Source organism: Motacilla alba, chromosome 7 (genome assembly GCF_015832195.1).
Source record: "Motacilla alba alba isolate MOTALB_02 chromosome 7, Motacilla_alba_V1.0_pri, whole genome shotgun sequence".
Lineage (NCBI taxonomy): Eukaryota > Metazoa > Chordata > Aves > Passeriformes > Motacillidae > Motacilla > Motacilla alba.
In genome coordinates this window covers 16,142,827-16,163,893 of record NC_052022.1, presented here as the reverse complement: position 1 = coordinate 16,163,893, position 21,067 = coordinate 16,142,827, and the positions used below count along the sequence as shown (strand labels likewise).

Sequence of the window (21,067 nt, the reverse complement as noted above, 5' to 3'; positions counted from 1 at the left end):
GTTTCTGCAGACAGTTTTGGCTGTTAAGGTTCTCAGTTCTGGCTGGTCACCAGGGGGCTGTGGAGCTCCTCACAACCACTGGAAAGTTGAGGAGCACATTTCTCTCTCCTCTATCTGCCTGCCAGCCAGCAGTCTCCACCAGCAAGCATCTCCACCACCAGACATCCCCTCCCAGACTTCTCAGGAGAAACTCTGGCCATGATTCCTGTCATCCAGGGTAGAAGGGAAGGATACAACCTTTCAAAAGGACAAGGCTTTTTAGCATTTACACTGTTGGCTGTTTTAGCATTACATTGTTGACTGACACTTTCCAAGAGGGAAAAGGAAGATGCCTTGACCCAGTCCTTAGAACAAAGTAACTTTCCAACTCTTCGGTCAATAAACATTGGATTCCCTAAATGGAGCATCAGGGACTGATGCTGTAAGCCCTATACTCTTGTCAGCCTAGTAGAACACATGGCAAGAATCTTGACAAGAAACTTACACCCAAAATTTGTTCCTTTCTGTTACAGGATTGAAGCACTAGTCCTGCATTTGTACAGCCCATTTGGAAACTGCAATCTCCTAACTGTTTCCTAGCTGGTTTTAGGTGCTGCTCCTGGGAAGGGCTGGCTGTGACCACATACTTCTTCACAGAGCTTTGATAAGCAGTTGATTGCTGACTCACTATCACATGAGCCCCACTGTCCAGGAAAAGTCCAGGACCTCTCTCCAGCCCATCAGCCCCCCACTCCTCCCCCGCAACCTCGGGGCTGCCTCCTTCCCCAAACCTGGCACAGTAGTGCTGACTGTGTTTGGCAGCAATGTCAGCAACCCAACAAGCTCCCAACCCTCCTCTCAGCCCAGCTGCAGAAGCACAAGAACCAGGATGCCATGGCTGTTCTCCTCTGCCTGTCAGCAGCGTGCTGGGCTCCGGGAGATGACAGCCAGGGCAGGCAGGTGCTGGTGGGTCTGAGCACTGAGCTATCCCTGCATCCATGAAAGGAGCAGCCCTCTGGTGCTGCAGGCAGCAGGGCCCCGCACCCAGCCGTGGCAGCAGCAGACAGTGAGTCAGCTTCCTGCTGGGCTTTCCATGCCGAGGGAAGGTCGGCAGAGGACTGGCAGGAACAAGCTGAGGCAGGAATTCCTCCTGGACTCCAGACAATATCTTAATTTCCTCTTCTGCCACGGGTCTGGCACATTCCTGGGAGGCAGGCAGGCCCGCGTGCCCCGCCGTGGGTGGGAAGAATCTGACAGACTTGCTCTCCCATCAACTGTGTGGGGACAAGCTGTGACACCTTGGCTGCAGGTCCTCAACGACTCATCAGAACTGTGCTCCTAGGGTGGAGGACTGATTTTCTCCACTGTCATCCCTGGGATGACCTCATTTGGGAGAGTCAGCAGCAGAGGCACGATACCTTGGACCAGACAAAGGCATAGGGAAGCACAGATGCAGAAGGAGGGCACCCGTGCTCTGCTGTGCATTGTCATCATCACAGCCCCCCAGCCAGGCCCTGCTGCTTCACTGAGGCAACCAAATCCCCCCTTGCCCAAAGCACAGGACAGCCAGGAATGTGTTCACCAAAGACGGAGAACTACTGAGAACAGCTGCCAAGAATCAAGCATGCCACGCACTGCCAGACCCTGACGCTGAAGCACTCTCCTAACACAGTCTGCATGCATGCAGGAGGAGGGGGACACACAGACCATGCACTAGGGTGCAAACTGATCCCACAATTCTGGCCCTTTTCTTGCTCTAGTTTCACAATTCCTTGAAATCAGCTTTTAAATCAACACTTGAAAAGTGCAGGTCCTCCCTTCTCCCATTCCCAGACTGTGGGTAGCCCAGCCACACCTCAGGCTTGGTCAGTCTGGCCAGGCCAGCTCAGGCTGCTTGAACTCAGCTCGTGAAGCTGTGGATCTCTCCTGCAGCCCCGTCCCCTGCAAAGTGACAATGGTGATGATCAAAGCTCTGTCAAAGCTCTCCCTGCCCGGGGCTGCTCTGAGGCTCTATGACAGGAATTAGCCCGAGCTCCTTGGGGACAGGATCATGTTTGTACCAGATGCGTCCCTGTTCCAGAGGAATGTGATTAAGGATGTCTGGAGTGGCTTTCACAGGGTCACACCAAGCACTGTGGCACCTGCTCCCCCAGAGAGCAGGAGTGTGAGGGGGAGTCCTCCTGCTAAGGGAGGACGGTGTGGGCTGGGGAGGGTTTATTTGTCCTGGGCACCCTGCTGGCTCCTGTATCGCTTCAGCCACCAGCAGTGAGCCCACCTCACTGCAATGCACAGTGCTGCCTCTGCACACTGCAGAGATCAGGACAAGGGTGGCTACACCCTTGCTTAGTCTGATCGCAGTGGGAAAAGCTTCTTATCCCATCCAGGCACAGGAATGCCCTCCAGGGCTGCCCTTTCTCTCTAGGTCAGGAAAACAGGATGTCGTCTCCATTTTCAGCCTGAGCACAAAAGCAGATCACTGGAGCAGATGGGTCCAGAGGGTGGATGCTGGGCACATCCCCCCCACTGTGACCATGTGCCACCCCCCATGTGCCTCTGAAGCACCCTCCTGAGCTGCATCACTGGGGCCAGCACTGCAGCTGGGACTTTCTACCACCCCTGTCTGCACTTGGCCGTGCTGACAAACCAAATCCATAATCAGGTATCTCCAGCTTTCTCTGCAGATAGCGGTCCTGGGCCTGTTCCTTCAGCCCAACCCTTCCTTCCTTTCCCTTCCACATCCCAGGCCACACATCCAGCTCCTGGCAGTGACGAGCTGAGGTTCCCTGCCACTGCTCCCTTTGTGCTGCTGCCGGTTTGCTTGGGGCCACAACATACCTGTGTGTGGCTTTTACACCTTGGCCGTGAGAAATGCAGTCCCAGTGATGAGACTTCTGAATGAGGGAGCTGAACAGCACCAGGCTATAATTACAGTAGGAGCATGTGGAGAGAGGCCAGCCAAGCGCTTCCATCTCATTTCCTCTCCTATTAAGTCTGCCCTGCTTTTGTTTGACCCAGACCAAACCTTGCTATTAATGGCACAATGCTGTGGAGGTCACAGATGATTCTGCTACAAGCAGCTTTGTGGATTCTGCTTGACTAAATGCATAAGCAGGGCTTTGCTTGCAGATACCATTACGCTGTGATTCGTGCTATAGAAAGTACGTCCGGCAGCTGTGGTATAGGCAATTCCCAGACTGGGCTCTTTTGCCAGGGGAGGTCTTTGTCTTCTTCACAACCAGCAACCCAGGTGAGCAAGCAAGAAGGGTAAATGGTGTCATATCACTACCCCTGGCTGTGGCTGAATTCTGCTGATGGGTGCTGGTAGCCTGAGCTGGGCACGATTCCTCTTCCTGATCTTGCCTGCACAGTTTCAGCTTGCAAAATCATTTTTGTGCTGAAGGAGAGAGCTCTTCTCACTGTGCACCTGCAGCCAAACCGATGCCAATCCCTGCCCTGTTTTGTTGTGCTTGTCCTGGGAGGCAACCTGAAATGCTGTGCTCCTGGCCTAGTGAAGGAAAAAAGCAGGTGTGGCTGTGCTAACACCTCCAGGGCTGAAAAGTGAGTGCAGCCCCAGTTCAGAGCACCAGTAGCTGGCCCCAGCATCTGGCCATGTGTCTTTGCTGAGGAGGAGAGCCTGGCACAGCAGGAGGCAGCCGTGCCCCAGCCTCTCCCAGCCCCAGTGAGGCTGCTGTGCTCTGTATGCTGGAGGGGGGGGACATCCTCCAGGGACACTGGGCTGATGGATGAAGGAAATCATCCAGCTGGGCTCCTGCAGCAGAGATCACAAGGTCCCTGCTTCTCTGCAGAAGTCACATGAGGAGGATTACCCTCCCATCCTGCTCAATGACAAGATCACATCTGGCAGCCCAGGGGGTCACAGAACAAAGTGTCAGGAGAGATGGGGGATGTTGTGCAGCACTGATGCTCAGCACTTCTCCTTGTTCTGACTCCTGCATGGCCCCCTCTGAGCCATGCAGGACACTTACGGATGCCAGCCCACTTCCTTGTTGCTCCCTGCGGGGGAGAAGCTTTGGCAGTCACATTGCAGAGCTCAGGCTGAGCCTTCCCTGTCTGCACCTCACAGCAGCATTGCCCCCTCTCTGCATGGGAGCTCATGAGAGCCATCTCTGCAGAGCAAGACACAGCAGCTTGTGACCAGGTATATCCCAACCAAAAGTATGCACCTGGACAGGGGAACCTTGCACAGGCACAGAAGATTTGTCCTAGAAGTGCCTCAATCACTTGTGCAAGGATCCCTCTGGAGACCAGTCCCAGCACAGGCATCTGAGAGAGCCAGAGGGCTGGAGAGCCTTGAGGGATGATGCACTGGGAGGGAGGGAGCAGGGGCACAGGGCAGCAGCCAGGAAGCAAACCTCCCAGGGAAAGGAGTAAAGGCCAGACAAATTATAGAAGTACTCACCTGTATTGAAGAAACATGCTGTCCAAACCTGTGCCCAGGATTCAGACATCCCTGCTAGAAAAATATCCTTTGCTAAGACCTGTGTGAGGGAGAAGAGCTGGATGGAACTTCATCTCTGCCCTGTAGTTCCACGGCAATGTCTGTGGGCCTGGCAACTGGCTCTGGGCAAGGCTGGCTGCAGCACGAGGGACATGTCCAAACCTGCTGTTCCCATGGGAAGGAAGGTTTGTGTCCATGCCTGAGCAGGGCAGGTTCCTCCCCTGGTGGTCAGCAGGGCCCTGCTCAGCCCTTTCTTCTCTTCCTGGTGCTTCTCCTGAGGCTGGTGAGTCCATTCTTTTAAAGGGACAAAGAGGTGGGAGGTGGATGGAGGGTGGGAGACAGAGAGCATTGGGCTGGGGCCACGGCAAGGTCCCCAGCGTTCAGCAGTACTTGCTGAGGGTGGCCTCGGCATCTGCAACAGCCAGCAGGACCCCTTGGTGCTTCACACACAACCATTGTCCCACTCAGCATCTCAGCTCTGCTCTCCCCAAAATGGTGCAATTCACATCTGAGCAAACCCACTTGTGCTGGGGATTGCAAACCGCAGCCACTCTCTCTCCTGACAATGTGAGGAATGCACTGTGCTGCCACCTCCTGCCATCATTACCTGCCCCACACCCCCCAAACCCCTCCTCATGGAGAAGAGGAAACAAGGTTTTCACATTTTATTTTAATGAAGTTTGAGTGTCTGAAAAGCAGACACGAAAGCCCCTGCAAGGACTTTCAGACATGCAAGGGAAAGGGGAAACTTTGCCACTGGCTCTCATTCAGTTTTGTTGTAGAAATGGTTTTAGCTAGCGGTTTCCTTAACTTCCCAGCCACATGGCCATGCGAATGGGTGCCAGTGGTATCTGACAACAGAGGTGTGCCAGTCCCTCCTGGCTGCAGAGTACAAAAATAACTAGAGAAGATAACTTGAGTGTACTTGAACCCGGGTGGCAGAAACAGAAACCCAAACAGTTTGCTTAAACAATACAGTTGTTTGAAATAATAAGGTTGATAATTTTGGGAAAAGACCTTTTATTTTTAAGTCTCTGGACAGGCTTACTTTTGTAAAAATAAACCCCTTCTCATATAGCAAAGAGGGAGAAACTTCTGGTAGGAGTGCAGTCCTGGACTGGCATGAGTCCCCTATCAGGGAGCAAGTGAACACTTGCCCCATCCCAGACCACCCCTAGGAGAACTGGTGACCTGCAGACACCCAGGGTATTCTTCCCAGCCCCAGCACAAGAGCATCCCCTGGATCTGAAGGCAGCCTCTCAGCTACTCCCACTGCACTGCAGCAGTATTTTGTGACCCAGCAGGCTCCTGGTATGCCAGCCCAGCAGCCTCTCCCTCCTCCTCTGGTCTGACTGAAGTGGGAGTACCCCATGGAGCGCACCCCTTGCAGCCCCTTTACTCCTCCTGCCTCAGCCCATCCCTGTTGCCCTCCTCTCCATCCACTCGCTGTCTCTCCTTTGTCAGAGCAACCAGGACTGACTCCTCTGAGCTGGACAGACGTCCCACTCTTTGAGCAGCACACCAGCCTTTGGTAGAACTGATTGTTGACTGAGTCCACACGTGTGACCCAAACCAGAGCCCCCACAGCAATCCTGCCTACACTGCACTCTGGTGCAGTGTCATTTCCAGCACATCCAGTGCCCAGGACCATGTGGATGAGCTGTGATCCTGGGCGACTCTTCTCCGTCACTGTGGCCACCCATGGAGGCCCTCTACTCTGCTCTTGAAGGGGAGGTCAGCACCTTCATGAGGCACATGTGGCAGTGCCAGGAGAGCTTCAACCTGCACAGCCTGCTCCACGTGATGCTGGTGGTGCTGCCACTGAGCCCCTCGGGGCAGGTGGAGAGCTGGCACCACCTGCAGAGGCTTGCCCACTGCCAGCCTGGCTTGGCCAGCCCTGACATGGCCAGCAGCTACGTGGACTGGCTGGCCTCCTACCTGAGTACCTGAGCACACTGAAGGAGAAGTTTGACGCCAGGGTGGTATTCCTCCCTGTGACAACATATACATGCCCAAGGAGCTGGCTGCCTGCCCTATCCAGCGGTCCCCACTGGCATCCATCCCCTGCCTGGCCGCACAGCTCTTTGCCCACTGGCATAACTGGGGGCTGCTGCTGCAGGAGAGGACCCTCAGCCAGAGGGTCTTCAGCCCCCAGAGCTTGCATGACCTGTGTGGCTTTGTTGATGTGGGGCCCTTTGTGAAGGTCTTGAAGGTGGTTGCTGATGTCTTTCACCAGAGCTTGGCCACAGCAGATCTTGCCCAGAAGTGGGTCTCTCTTCACTGCAACAGGTACAGCTGCTCCCTGCCACCATCAGCATCACTGTCACCATCACTGCCACTGCAGCCACCAGCATGGAGCAGGGCAGGGTTGGCTCCTGGCACTGCACAGCCCCTTCCATGCAGCTGGGGCAGCCCAGCCCTCCCCTGGGCTTGCCCAACCCCGTGATGCCAGTGCAGCCTCCAGGCACAGGCAGCAGTGCTGGGGCGCTGTGAGCCCAGCTGCAGGAGAGCCTGGAGGAGCTGCTGGCCCTGCTGCACCGCAGGGAGCAGGTGGCCACCCTTTGTGCCCAGCCCCATCATCTTTCCCAGCACATCTGCCTCCTGTGCCTGCAGCAGCAGGCGAGAGGCTGGGGCTGGCCCGGCCCTGGCAGAGCTCAGGTAAGGGTATGGGGGCTCACTGGTGTGAGGCTGCCCTGGCTGAGGAGCAGCAGAGGAGTCTGGAGCTAGAGGAGTAACAGTCAGCATCTGGGGGGCTGACTGGCTGCTGGGGCTGGAGGTCAGGCCCATCCTCATCTGGAGGATTGGGGCATGTGTCACTCTGCTTGTCCTTGTGCTCCCTGGTCTGCATACCAGGGTGGGTGGGGGCACTACTACAGTCCAGGGTGCTGCACAGGAAGGGCTGGACAGCCAGGTGGAGACGTGAATCTTGTGGGACTGGGTACAGCCATAATCTCTCCAGTCCAAACCAATGGCCTGCTGGTTTGGACATTCAGATATGAGGAAGGAGAGCTCAGGAGTGGGGAATGGGAGAAGGAGTGTTTCCTAACATGGCAGAGCAGCCTGTGGATACTCCCAGCCAGCCCAACTGAATGCTCAGGAGAAAGGTACCCATGCTGCTTCCTCTCCTGCAGGTTCTGCAGTGCTGCCAGGCCCTGGAGAGGATGCTGCGAGGCCAGGCACTGCCTGCCCCACAGCACACCCAGCTCAGAAACAGGATGGCCACCACCTGTGTACCTGGGCAGGCTCAGCCCTCCACCTCTGCCGCAGCAGCCAGCCCCTGGAGCGGCCAGTGACTGACCATGGGCTTCCACCTACTCCCAGCAGCAGCACCCTGGAGAGCAAGACTGGAGGACATCCAACCCACCACCATGGGCTGCAGGCAGCCAGCAGATCACAGGGACCTGGCTCAGTTCTGCCTGGGAAGAAAGCATGGGAAGAATGTGTTTATTGAGATGTTTCTTCTGTGCTCAGCCCACGGGCCTGCCATTCAGCATTTGGCTACAGCCTGCACAAGGAGATGGGCACTGAGTGCTGCCAAGCACACAGGCACAAGCATGAACGTGTATATGGATGCAAACAGGCAGGAGAATGTGTTTCTTGTGGTTCATGCGGTGAAACATAGGGCTCAGCCTCCTGTTTCTAGCAGCCAATGAGGAGGCTGAGTCCACAGTAACCAGTCTGCTCAATGATGGTGACAGAAAGCCCACCTCCATGCTGGTAGTGAGTAACACGGTGACAGTCCTTGCTCCAGCTGGGGCTTGCTACCTTGCTGGCTGTGGTGGGCAAGGAAGTTTTGTGCTGGGGAATTTCAATCCATTTAGTTTATTGCCATTGGTGATAAAACCAAAAGTGTAGAGCCAGAGGCACAGTTCCTGTGAAGAGTTTATTGGTGTAGCTGTTTCCACTACAGTCAGAAGAGTCACAATGCACAGAAACAACAGGCCTCCTACACTACACAGGGAGGACAGGACACACACGGCCACAGACACACAGAGACACTCGTCTCTCCGCCCTGGGCCCTGTAGGGGGCCAGGCTGTGGGCAGGACCTGCTGTGGGGGAGGCTTCTTTCTCTGATGGGATATTTCTGCAGCCTCCCGAGGAAGGCATCGGACCCTCCCGGTAATGAAGCACCCACCATCTCTCACAGGAGCCAGGCTGGTAAGTGGGAATGGGGGCAGCATCTTCTCCCAAATCCAATGGTGAAGTGAGCATCCCAGCTTCCTCTGGAAGACCAGTCCAACTCTGATCATCAGGAAGAGGCTGAGCTGCCTTCCTCTCCTGGCACTAACCTTGGAGTTTCCAGGGCCAGCAAGGGCACCATCAAACAGTTTCTGGGCCAGCTCTGAACAAAGGTTGCCAGCTCCGGGATACTCCAGGGAACAGGTCTGTCAGGTGGAAAGGTGTGATGCACAGCAAGTCCCACCTGAACATGAGGAAGAACTTTACTGTGCAGTGATGAGCACTGGAACAGGACGCCCAGAGAGACTGTGGAGTGTCCCTCACTGGAGATACTGCAGAACTGTCTGGGTACAATCCTGTGCCATGTGCTCTGGGATGATTCAGCTTGGGCAGGGAGGTTGGACCAGATGATCCACTGTGGTCTCTTCCAACCTGACCCATTCTGTGATTCTGTGGAGCTGCCTAGAGGTGATGGGGGCTGAGTGCTGGGCACCCCGAGTGCTGCTCCTTCCCACCTGGAGGGCACTGCTGGACGTGAAAGGCGATCTCAGTATGGCAGCAAAACTGGGGCTGGGGTTTCAGTGACTTCTTTGTAGGCTTGCAGGAAGCCAGACTCAGTGGATCACTGCACAGGGAAAGGGAGGGGACCCAAAGGACTGTTTTGTGCTCCAGCACTACATTTCTTGTGTAGCTTCTTAAATATGGTCTGTTCTCAGAGACAGGAATGTAGGGATCAGGAACTGGGATACAGCCCTGTGATGAGTGTTTACTTCTGCAACCTCTGTGGAGCTGCAGAATGACAGAGGACTCCTTTTAGTTCCTGCAAGAGGGCAAGCATTCAAGGCTTCAGGATATCTGCTTGTCTCCAGCTTTCCCTCCCTGTGCAGTTTGCCTTTGGAAATAAGGTTGGGAAAATTGAGAGGGAGAGGAGACAAACAGCCTCTTCCATGTCAAGCAAGAGCTGAAAACAGTCATGTGGGAAGGTGACTGGATAGAAAACGGTCTGGAGGACTGGGCTAGGGTGTCAGTCCCTCTTTGCCTGTCTGCCAGCCTGCAGCAGCCCCGTGGGCCAGTAGCTGTGGCAGAGGCCTGGTGTGAGCACTCCTAGAAGGGGGCAGAGAGAGCAGGAGCAAGGCATCTGCCAGCTGAGTAAGGAGGTTGCTGGCCTGGGAGAAGAGGCAGCTTCTAGCCCATTCCTGTGAGTGCTCAGCGTCACGTGCTGAGATACCCAAGCTCCCCAAGCATCATGGTAGTGGAGGGGAATACAGTGGCACCAGCTGGCATGGTTCCCCTTCACCCCCTGGAGACCAGGCAGAGGCTGCCTCCAGCAGGGAGGGGACAGACCCCTGACCCAGGGGCACTCAAGACCCACACAGCTTTGGGATGTGAGAGGCATCTCTCAGCCCACCAGGTCCAAGAGGAGAGAGACTCACAGCCTCTGCTGAGCGAGCGATGGGGCAGCCAGAGCCGGGGCTGCATCCTGCAGGGCTATGGAACAGCCATTCATTGGTCCAGGCAAGAGACAGTGTGACTCACGGCAAGTCTCCAGTTAGTTCTTGGAAGGGGTGAGCAGGTGTGAGCCACCTGTCTCATGAGCAGGGAGGGCAGCTCCCAGCTCACACAGGCATGTGCAGCTCGTTGTACTCATCCCGGCCATCCTCATCGAAATTTGGCTCTGCATCCTCCGAGTCCAACTGAGAAGAGGCAGAGAAGGCTATGAAGGCCACAGCTGCCCCCAGTATGGGGTCAAGCCTGGCACAGAGGGATCAGCACACAGCAACCCAGTCAGCTGAGTGTGCTGGAAAAAGCAAAGCTCTTGCTCCTTCCCCTCCCAAAAGGCTCCTTCGTTGAACCCTCATGCCCATCCATGCATCCCCAGCCCGATGCCCTTTCTATTTTAATGCCTGGGGCTTTGGTCCAGCACTGCAGCTCCTTCCTCTCCCCCTGCTGGCAGAACTCACTTCTGGGTGCTGCTCCAGGCTCCCCTCCAACAAAAGCTCAGGATGTTGACAGCAGCAGAGGAGCTGCCAGCTCTTGAAGAGCTGCCAGCACCCTGGCACGGTGGTTACATGCTGAAGTGCCTACAACCATAGGCACTGATGTGCTTCTGGGCTGTTCTTGCTGCTGGTTCAGTGGGGAATTGGTGTGTTTCTTGATGAATGAGCCACAAGATGGAAGGGGAAATCCTTATTCCAGGCCTCTGCCTGTTAGGATCCTGTTTCCTTGCCCCAGGCTGCCCATCCATCTCATACTGCATTCCCAGGGCTACAAGATCCAAGGAAGCCATCCACCCACTTACTGCTATTGAGCAAAGACCCTCAAGGCTTTGCTGGCCCATGATCTCCCAGCCTTTCAGGCTGCCAAATCTCCTCAATCTCATTCCAGTGTTGCAAGCTAGACTGAGGACAGCTGTCTGCTCACCGCTTTGAGCTCCCTGTCGTGGAAGAAGTGGGGCAACACGAAGCGTCGCAATGGCACTGTCATGATCAGGACAAAGGGGAAGGCCAGCGATGCCACTGTAGATTTCACCACCCAGAGCAGTACAATGCAGGCCAGTTGAATGCAGGTGAAGAGATTCATTCTCCAGGTCTTCACCTAGTAGGCAAATCCAGTCTAAGAACACATTATCTTTCCACACAGATTAACAAAGACCCAACTGGCAAAACAAAACTCTTCTGCATAGCATAGTAGAGCAGAGTACCTGCTGCTGCAGAGTCTACCTGCCTTTACTCTACAGCCAGGTAGAACTCCGTAACACAGGGAGTGCTGTATTACCTGGCAGCATACCCACCTGCCAGTGCAGTGTCCCTCTATGCCCTCAAGCAGTGCATCAATCCTACAAATTATCTGTCAAATCCATACAATATCCTGGCAATACACTCCTGGGTGCAGCCTGCCAGCACTGTACCACCTCTCTGCAGGCCTTGCACTTACTTCTCAGCACAAACTTGCAGCCAAGCAGAGTCACCAAGCCAAGTATCACTCTAGCAAAATACCATCCTCCCCTCACCTGCTTCTTCTTCTTCCTCCTCTCCTCATTAACTCATTCTGTGCAACCTGCCTTTGCTCACCTTGACAACGTAGATGTGGTCAGGATGGTGCTTGGATGGCATGAAGATCAGGAGCAGGCGCTCGTAGAGCTGGATGCCGGTGAGCGATGTAACCCCCATGTAGAGGAAGATGCCGAAAAGCACAGCCAGGGGGATCTGCCTCAGCATGTTCCCCATCACAATGGACAGACCTGCACAGACAGAGCTCAGGGCATGTGTGTCCCACACCAGCCCCTCCACAAGGCACCTCAGCCTCCCCACCTCCTCTGTCCCTGGAGCGCAAGGGAAAGGAAGCTCAGTATGGGTAGGTGCGGGCACTCCTGCAGTGAGCAGGCAGAGCATGAACAGGCCCACGGCACAGGGACACTGCCAGGAGATTCAAGTGCTTGGTCCTGACCTCTCCCCTCCCTTGTTCCCTGAGCAGAGGCTCACCGACAAGGGCAGCAATAAGCACTCCGGTCACACGCTGCTCCTTCACCTCCTCGATCCTGGGCTTCTCCCCGGGTGCGATGGCCTTGCTCATGACAGTCAGGGCATTGACGTGCGTGACGGAGCGCACTGTGGCCGCCGTCAGCCAGGGCAGCCCGAAGAGAGCGCAAAGGCCCCCCATAGTGCCAATGAGCAGAAGGTCCAGGTGGAAGCCAGAGCCTTTCAGCAATTTCCTCTCCTTCTTGCTAACAATCAGCCTGAAAGAAAATAGAGCTGGGTCAGTGCAAGGTCCAGTTCAGGGTAAGGGGACGGCACTGCAGCTGGGGACAACACTCGCTCTCTGGAGACAGCACACATGGAGGTAACAAGATGGCTGAGGAGGGGGATGATAGCTGTCAGCCTCAGGTTAGCAGTTTCCTCCTGTGCTTGGCTGAGGCAGGTCTCCACCACACCATATGCCAAGAGGGGAGCGAAAAGATTATGGGAGAAGCCAAGGCACAGTCTGAAATGGCCAGGAACCTGCTCTTGCTGTTCCTCTGGGATGTCCATTGCATTTCCAAGTGAACCAGCACGCATCCTGACCTTGCCTGTCTAGGGGTTAGTGGTGGTTGAGGTTGGAGGGGGAGGTACTCACGTAGTGATCTGTGTCTCCATGAAGATAAGAATGAAGACCAGGAGGGCAGGGATGGCAGAGGCAAACATCATCCACAGTGGAAAGGTCCCACTACTGCCCATGGGGTGGATGAACCAGCCACGCTTGTGAGGGGATGTGACCGACAGGCCGGAGGGGACATTCAGCTTCTGGTGGTGTAGTTGCAAAACCCAGCAGTTACTCATTAATACAAACAAGCCCACAGCCTCACACAGCTTTGATCCTCCTGCTCTCTCTGTTCTGAACGCCTCAGATGATGGGATAAACCACCCTGAACTGAGCAGGACTTTCTCATGGATAATCCCCTTCACTATAAAAAACCCATGTTCCTTAACATAGGCCTGTGTCATTTCCTTTCAGCTACTTAAATTCCCTTCATTTTTTCCAAGAGACCAAGGAAGCATCTTCTCTCAGGAACCTCGCTCCCATGTCAGTCCTTGCAGACCATGGTTAAAATGCTCCTTGACCTCTGCTTGGACAAATTAAGTGTTCTGAACTGCCTACTATTTTCTGAGGTGGCTTTCCAGACTTTCCAAGGCTTTCTGAGACATTTTACAGCATTGTTTTTGCACTGCAAACCCCAGAAATGGCCACATTCTGTGGAAATGACCTCACCCTGACCATGTTCAGAGGGAATATCATGTTTGTGCTCCCATCAGACCACACAGACTCCTAGCTGTACATCATCCTGACCCTGCGTTCATCAGCATTTGAACCCTTGGCTCTGTGCTGCTCTACAGCAATTTCTGCTATCTGCACTGCAGGCAGAGTTTATGATTTGCATTTATGTTAATCAGCATAAGTATGAATAATATTTCTGGAATGTTTGTCCTTGAGTTAAGCTGTGTAACTAAGTACCATTTTCTCGGAAAGCTTTGTACATATGCTGAGTTAATACTCATATAAAATGATAATGCTTTTGATATTAACTGTAGAAGTGTACAAGGGTATGAAAAGAATGTAACAAAGTGCATGATTTTACTAATGTCTGATAGACTGAAATTTTTTCATTGAAATTCAAATGAATAAAAATGCATTTGGATTCCACCAAGCCGTGGGCTGTTTTGATAAAAAGCTTGCATGATGAACAGGAAATACTTTTCACCCTCTTCCCAATCTTAGCCAAAAAAAAAAACCACCCATAAAACCAAAAATACATAACTCTCTATCTACTGAAAAAGGAGAAAAAATAAAACCTGTGAGGTATGTTTATTAACATTAAGTTATCAAACATTAAGTTATCAAACTTAAGTTTGTGCATAAACTGGGGGAAAAATTGTATTTGAGATAAAGTGATCAAAATATTAGTATCCTACAGTCAAGGAGAGAATAAGTACATTGAGTACTAAACTCATGGCAAATACCCCATTGAAGCTATTCTACATGCCATCTTCTTCAGTGTGCATGAACAGTTTATGTCTTGTTAATTGACTGCAAGTGTTTAGAGTTGCAAAGAAGGAATGAACTGCACTGAATCTCCCTAAAGCCCCTAAACCCTCCCCTACTAACAGCAAGAGGACCAGAAAGATACCAGGGCACTCCAGTCCTTGTAGCTCTGGCCTCAGCCTCAGCAAGACCCTTGGAGCTTCCCTTCAGCGTGGGAGTGAGGATAAGGGGAATGTTTCTGTTCGCTTTGTGCTGTTATGACTAAAGAGGCAGGAAATACAAATTCCCCTTTGCACAAGAGCAGGCCAGTGCCACAAGGGATCACTGCTGGGCTGCAGGACAGGCTCTGAGGGCAGTGCTGGCACCTACCTGTGTGTATGTGTCAGTGATGGTGTAATCCACCAGCACCATGACCAGGATGGAGATGGGGATCCCAAAGTCTCCGATGATCCGCCGCGCCTGCAGAACACAGACCTGTCATTAGCAAAAGGAACAGGCCAGCTCTGTGCATGTATAGGGAGCCTACAGCAAAGAGAAGCCCCAGATGGGGCCAAGCACCACTCCAAACCTGAGCACTGCTGATGGGCAGGGCAAGGAAACCCAGCCTTGACCCATGGGGCTGTGCATCCCACTGCCCACATAACATGCTCTTATATGACTGGCTAATTGCTCCTGCTGGCCTACTTAGACAGTGCTCCAGGTATTACACAGATACCCTGCATGTAGAGAGATGTCCAAAGAGAAAAAGTTGTAAGCTCTTCTTCTTATATTCTAGTTTAACAGACTTGTATCCAGTCCAAGGAGCTTTCCCCAGATCCAGAGGACTTTCCAGCAGCCTCACTGGAGCAGGACAGTGCAGATACCATCATCAACAGCCAGCTCTTGTCTGCACCCTAGGGTGGGCTACCATGCCTCCTGCAAGGTATTTAAAGGGTTTCTGGTGTTTCTTTGAGGGACATCCAAGTGTTCTGGAGAATAAAGATCTGTCGCCAGAAGCATTATTTGTTTGGTGTGTCCCTTGTCCTTGACATGTGAATCCCACAAACTTCTCACCTTTCCTCCTAAGAAGCGGCTGTTCTTGAATTTGCGCATAAAGAAGGCAATGAAGAAAGTGCCTAGCATGAGGATGAGGGAGAGCAGAGCAGTGTTGGGCTGCATCCTGGTTCCTAGTGACATCGCATCCGTAGAGAGCACACTGGCATTCAGGCTGCTCTGCACGTTTGGTGGGTAGAACTTCAGCAAAGGATGTTCTGCAAACACCTGAGCAAGTGAGAGAAGCAGCAGACAAGTTAACACAAGGAGGAGCAGGGGGCACTGTCACCACTGGGGGCAGGGGGAAGCAGAGGTGTCCTGCTCTGTGGAGAGGTGCGGGCAGTAGATGGTGGGCACGGACATTCCCAGCATTCGTCACCTCGCCTCACAACCTATCCAGCTGGAGTAGGTTAGGGAGAGAAAAGTGGCCCCTCTTTAATGTCTCCTGCAGGAAGAGAAGGGGAGAGAGACATTAGGGCTCTTCCTGCCACTCTCTGTGGTGGCACAGGAGCCAGCTGGGCTGAGGCATGAGACCAGCAAAGAACTGCTCTGCAGAATGTCTAGGAAAGTTGTGGCTGAGCTGGCCCTGTTCCCTTGACTCCTGTGTGCTAAAGCAGCAGGTTCCTAAGGGATTAAGAGATGCAGCAGCCCATCTCCCCAGGGAAGGTTCACCTTGTACAGTTTGTAGAAGGTCTCATAGATAAAGATGAGGGAGATGAGGAAAGCAAAGATCTCCTGGGTGAAGGGCGAGATGTAGCGCACCAAGAAGCTTCCTTCTGCTGCCACGATAATGAAGATGAAGACGATGAGCCACAAACCAATCCACACTCTGCCTGTCAGATACTCAATGCCTTGTGTCTGGCAGAACTGAAATGGAAAGGGGAAGGAGTTACTCATGGCTCCTCAGGCTTCCTCCTGCATCCATTCCCCATTAAGATCAAAGACTGTCCTGAAAAAAAGCATCTACATCTGCTTGGGCACCCAGCACAGAATCAGTCAATTCATGGCTAGAATCACAGGTAAATTTGCAGACTTTGCATAACACCTGACAGCTCCCACCAAGCAGGTCTTTACGGCTCCAGTCTTTGTAACAGTACCTCCTTCATGCTCTGCTGAAGCCAGCCCATGCATAACAACTCCCCATCCCAACCATATGGAGGTGCCGTTGCTCAAACACAGCTCTCCATTGTTCCGTGCACTCAACAGCACAAGCCTGTTCCCTACAAAGGAGAGCCTGAGCATCCTGCTACATCCCACTGCATAAAGGCCACGATCTCACACAGCACTCTGTGTACAGACAGTTGTATGTGTGTGGAGAAAAGGCCCCAGGCTGCCACCACAGAGGAGACCATCTCCACTGCCTCTTCTCATCTACACGCACCAACTGTTTCCAGGACAAACCATACCCCTCCCTTTGCAGCCTTCCTCAGTACCACCACAGGCAGAGGTACTCCTCTGTACACAGTGACTGGACAAAGCAAAAGTGGTCAGTGAGAAGTGCAGTCACAGTAGAGCAGAGAAATTCCCACTCTGCAATAGCATCACCAGCTCCAAACTCTTGACAAGGTGAAAATCCAGCTGTAGAAAAAAACGCCTTTTCAAAGACACAGACATGCTGGGAGTCAGAGAAAATGAGAAGAATTAGATCCACTGCTTGAAGGTACAGTGATACAGGGATGCTTTCAAGAGCAAAGAGGTCATGCTAATTGAGAAAGAAACATATCCATCCTGGCTGGCCAGGATACGTCTCCACACACCCTTGGGCTCATCCTTAGAGGTGGGAGCAATATATGTGGCACATCCCAAACGGGTGGTACACTGAAAGTTATTGAGCTCCCATAAAAGGAAACCTGGGCACAGATAAAAGTGGCGAAATGGACTTCAAAGGAAGCCCCAAGAACAATAAAGTTTTAGGATGCAGCTTCAAGTGCTCATTATGCCAATGAGCTGCAGCAGAGGGCTGGGGACAGTGTTCTCCACACAGTCAGCATGTAGAGGAGTGCTGTTATCAGTGTCACACCTCAAGGGATAATGGATACAACAATGGGAGGCAGAAGTCCCTGTAGTGGGACCTACAAAGGGTCAGCAGAGTCAAGGGCAGTCCTGGCTGAGCTGAGAGTAGCCTGGAAGGACTCAAAGAGTTCACAGTAACAAAGACCCTTTGTAGAGCTGAGAAAAGCCAGCCGCCCTCTCCAGAGCAAGGACAGAGTGAGCAGGTGCCAAGCACAGACACTGCCTCACATGTACCTTGTAAAAAGCTTCTTCAAACACCAGCAGAGGCCCTGAGAAGCCAATGACCAGGAGTGGCTGGGCTCCAAGCAGGGAGAAGAGGATCCCTAAAACCGAGGTGGAGATTATCAGCTCGGAGACCCCCATGAGACCCTCAGTTTTCTCTCCTGGGAAAGAGAACAATGTATGAGTGTTATAGCCCGGACATAGGCACCATCACCACAGACAGGCAGGCTGCACAGCTCCAGACAGAGGGGGCAGGTCCCCATCCCATCAGTCAGAGGTGGCCTGTGTTAGGCAGGGAGCATGGAGGGAGCCCTGGCAGCCGAGGCTGGAGAGGCCAAATGGCAGGGAGGGAACAAGGCAGCAGCCGAGGCACAGTACTACCACTCTCCCTGAGTGAACAGCACCAAAGCCCACCCCGGAACAGCATCACACAGACACAGCCAGTGTCCCAGAGTGCAAAGAGCAGACCAGAAAGCAGGCCCATTACCTAGGAGTCCCCCGAAGGTGATGGCAGGAGAGAGAGCAGCAAAGTAGATGAAGAGAACGGCTGCGAGACACTGGCTGTGCAAGGCGTCTCTGATGTCACTGAGGTATTTGGGGTACCTGCGCTTTATGTCCCGAACCAGACCTCCAAAAAATATCCCGGTTCGCTTCAAAGGGTCATCCTCAGCTTCCTCCTCTTCTTCCTCAGCTTTCACTTCACACAGCTCTGGAGGTGCATGGAGGGCAAGGCTTCAGCAAGGAACACAGCTGGGCCCTTGGGCTGCCCCTCTCCCTAGTACCTCATAGAGCAGCGCTAGTGTGGTGGGGCCCCTGCAACAGCACATCCCACTGCCTCCAGCTGTCCCCAGCCACCAGAGCTGCCCACAGTCACAGTCCTGCTCCCCTTGCCCTGCTCCCCACTCCCCACTGCAGGAGCCAGGCCCTGCTCACCCTTCTGCCAGGCTCTGGGAGGGGAGGGCCCATTGGTGCACACAGGGCACTAGGCACAAACTTGCCCAAATGTGAATGGAGAGACCTTTGGCTTCCTGAGCAGTGCCCTCCTTCATGGACTTCTGCTCCCTCTCCTTCCTCTTCTTCAGCAGCAACTTCTGGAAGGTGGCAATGGATTTGAGCAAGTCTTTCCCCTCCACCTCTGATGGGGGAATGACAATGCTGCAGTCCAAGAACTCGTTGATTGCATTGAGGAGGTCTTGACGATCATCTGCCATGTATGCAGCCTCATGGAAGTGCTGGAAGGGACAGGGAAAAAGAGAGAGGGAGAAGGCTCAGACCAAGACTCGACCCAGCTACTACAGCCTGGAAAGACAATGCTTGTTGCGACCTTTAGAGTAACATTCTCCCCCTCCATCCACTACTCATCTCACTACTGCCACTCTGTGACCCACACTCCTGAATCCCACCTCCTGTTTTGAGGGAGAAGCTGGTAGAGCCCTAAAGCATCACATTTCTAAAGCACAAGAACCATGAACTGAACAGGGAGCATAAGAGACTCTTGGGGGTCTCCACATGGGAGACAGAAAGAGAGCAAGAAAATAGGCATCTACAGCATGAGGGAAGCCATGCAAAGGAAACTAGGCAGAAAAGGGGAAATATTTCTGACAGCAAGAGCAAATTAGCAAGGAAGGACTAAGGAGACCAGGCAGGGAGGTGCTGGCAAACAGGTGGAAGTGCTGCACTGCCTCTGGAACATGCCTCCAGAGAAAAGGCTGGAGGATGATGAATGAGTGAAGAGCCCGTAAAAGAGGTAGGGGACAGCTAAGGTCCCTGCAGCACACAGACTCCCTGGAGCCACAGCTTCAATGTAAATGATACTGTGCTCTCTCCACGGCGCCAGGACTGTGTAACCTTGCTGTGGCCAGCCCCGGCTGCAGCAGCTGGCTCTGCTCTTCCAGCAAGAGGACCAGAGACTCAAATGAATGAGGTCAACCCACAAACACAGCACTGAAGCTGGAATGGCACCTCACCTCTTCTGGCTAAAAACACATTCTCAGCTGAGCCCCACACAACTTCAGGGAAGGAATCTTTCAGTCTTGCTGCCTCTAATGCACTTTTTCTGATTGAGCCTTTTAGTCTCCGGTTCAGTAAAAGTTGTGCAATAGTGGCAGTACAGGAAGGTTTGTTACTTGCTTATAGTTACATTGCACCAGCAGGAAGGACCTGTGAATCTCTGATCCTCTTGTGCTGGATGTATGCAGCAGATGCTCAGATGGTCTCTGCTTTGCATTTAATTCCTTACCAAGGTAATCAATTTCACTGCCATCTAGACAGATGGGGGACTTCTAGCAGTGCACTTGCTTGGCAGAAAAACCTTTCTGTCTCCTCATCTCTCCTATATGAACCTGCTCCTCTGCATCTATGACCCAACCATGGGACTCAGCTAAAAAGCTTCATCCAAACACCTGAAAACAATCCCCAGGAACTGCTGGGTTTTTGTTAGTGTGGTCCAGGCCAGGTGCCATGGTCACAGGCATCACTTAGCCTCCCCACCTCTCTGTGAAACGTCAACTGAACACCACTTCTCTAACCCCGGGACGTTCTTTTCTCCTGCTTTTACACATGGTCCCTTTCTTCACCCAGCCTAGCACACTCTGTCCCAGCCAAGTAAGTGTCTGTCCTACTCTTGCCTCTGCACTGGAGCATTCTACCTTGGCCAAGCCAGGCTGATCTTAAAAATCCCAGGTGCTCACACCTGCCTACCCCAGCTGAGCCCTTGCACAGCTCTCATGTAAGGACTGTCTTCTAAGGAGCCAGCAAAGCTTCCTCACAGCATCAGTGCCTATCAGCTCCTCACCTTGTCAGACATGAGGGTGGAGATTGAGCGGCCAATTTCGTGGTAGTCCATGTTGGCCTGGCTAGGTCCCAGCAGCACAAAGATGAATCTGACAGGAATTGGGACCTCCAAGACAGATTCCAGGAAGACGGCCTCATTTAGTCGGACGAAGGCCATGGTTGGCTGCTCCAGAAACTGCACACAACCTACCAGGGGGCAATGTTTGGAGCAGAGTTAATCATTGGAGTGAGGTGTACTGGGCTGCCTTTAACAGCAGAGACAGGGGTTTTGGAGGTTCCTACAAGCCCTGCAGTCATGTACTTTCTCCAGACCACAGACACAGCACTGAACTCCACCCTGAGGACTGCTCCAAGTGCTTCACGGATCATTCCAAGTAGTGCCACTTTCTTTAGCCTCCCAGTTAGCCCATTCTCAATCCCTTACAGATGGGCTCTACTTACAGTATAAGGTACTAAGTTTAAATCAGAAGGTTTTTTTCCCACTTATGGAAGAAAACCTCTTACATGTTACTTTTATCAAACAAACTTCTAATCTCATCAAAGAATGAAATCAGGTTTGCTTGACATGACCTATTTCCCATAAACCTTACTGCTTGGCAATAATTACATTCACATTCTTTAGCTCTTTAGTAATTGAATCCCATATTAGCTCTGCCACTATGCTGGCCGAGAAGGATGTCAGGTTAAACAGCCTATAGGAACTGGCTCACTGCTCTCCCCTCCTTGAGCTATGAGCTTTCTCTGTTACCTTGTACCTCCCCTGTATTCCTAAACTTTTTTTTTTCAGAGAAAAGTAAGTCAGTGCTCTAAAGACTCATAGCTGCAAATTGCACATTTTGTTTTACAATGTCTGCATCTTGTCAGTGCTTGGC

The 21,067-nt window shown here is 52.9% G+C and overlaps 1 protein-coding gene across 3 annotated transcripts in view; it reads right to left on the bottom strand.

The window, feature by feature from the left end:
* Positions 1-8,302: 8,302 nt before the first annotated feature.
* SLC4A3 (solute carrier family 4 member 3) overlaps positions 8,303-21,067 on the bottom strand; it is a 33,847-nt gene continuing 21,082 nt past the window's right edge. For all 3 annotated transcript variants that reach the window (XM_038143664.1, XM_038143665.1, XM_038143666.1), the window contains 12 exons: positions 20,197-20,381; positions 18,421-18,634; positions 17,890-18,111; positions 17,415-17,563; positions 15,840-16,034; positions 15,189-15,395; positions 14,505-14,594; positions 12,732-12,898; positions 12,101-12,354; positions 11,690-11,859; positions 11,040-11,213; positions 8,303-10,312 (listed from right to left, as the gene is read on the bottom strand). In XM_038143664.1, the coding sequence (XP_037999592.1) occupies positions 10,235-10,312; positions 11,040-11,213; positions 11,690-11,859; positions 12,101-12,354; positions 12,732-12,898; positions 14,505-14,594; positions 15,189-15,395; positions 15,840-16,034; positions 17,415-17,563; positions 17,890-18,111; positions 18,421-18,634; positions 20,197-20,381 (2,105 nt within the window). In that variant the 3' untranslated portion in view covers positions 8,303-10,234. The remainder of the gene's footprint in view (positions 10,313-11,039; positions 11,214-11,689; positions 11,860-12,100; positions 12,355-12,731; positions 12,899-14,504; positions 14,595-15,188; positions 15,396-15,839; positions 16,035-17,414; positions 17,564-17,889; positions 18,112-18,420; positions 18,635-20,196; positions 20,382-21,067) is intronic.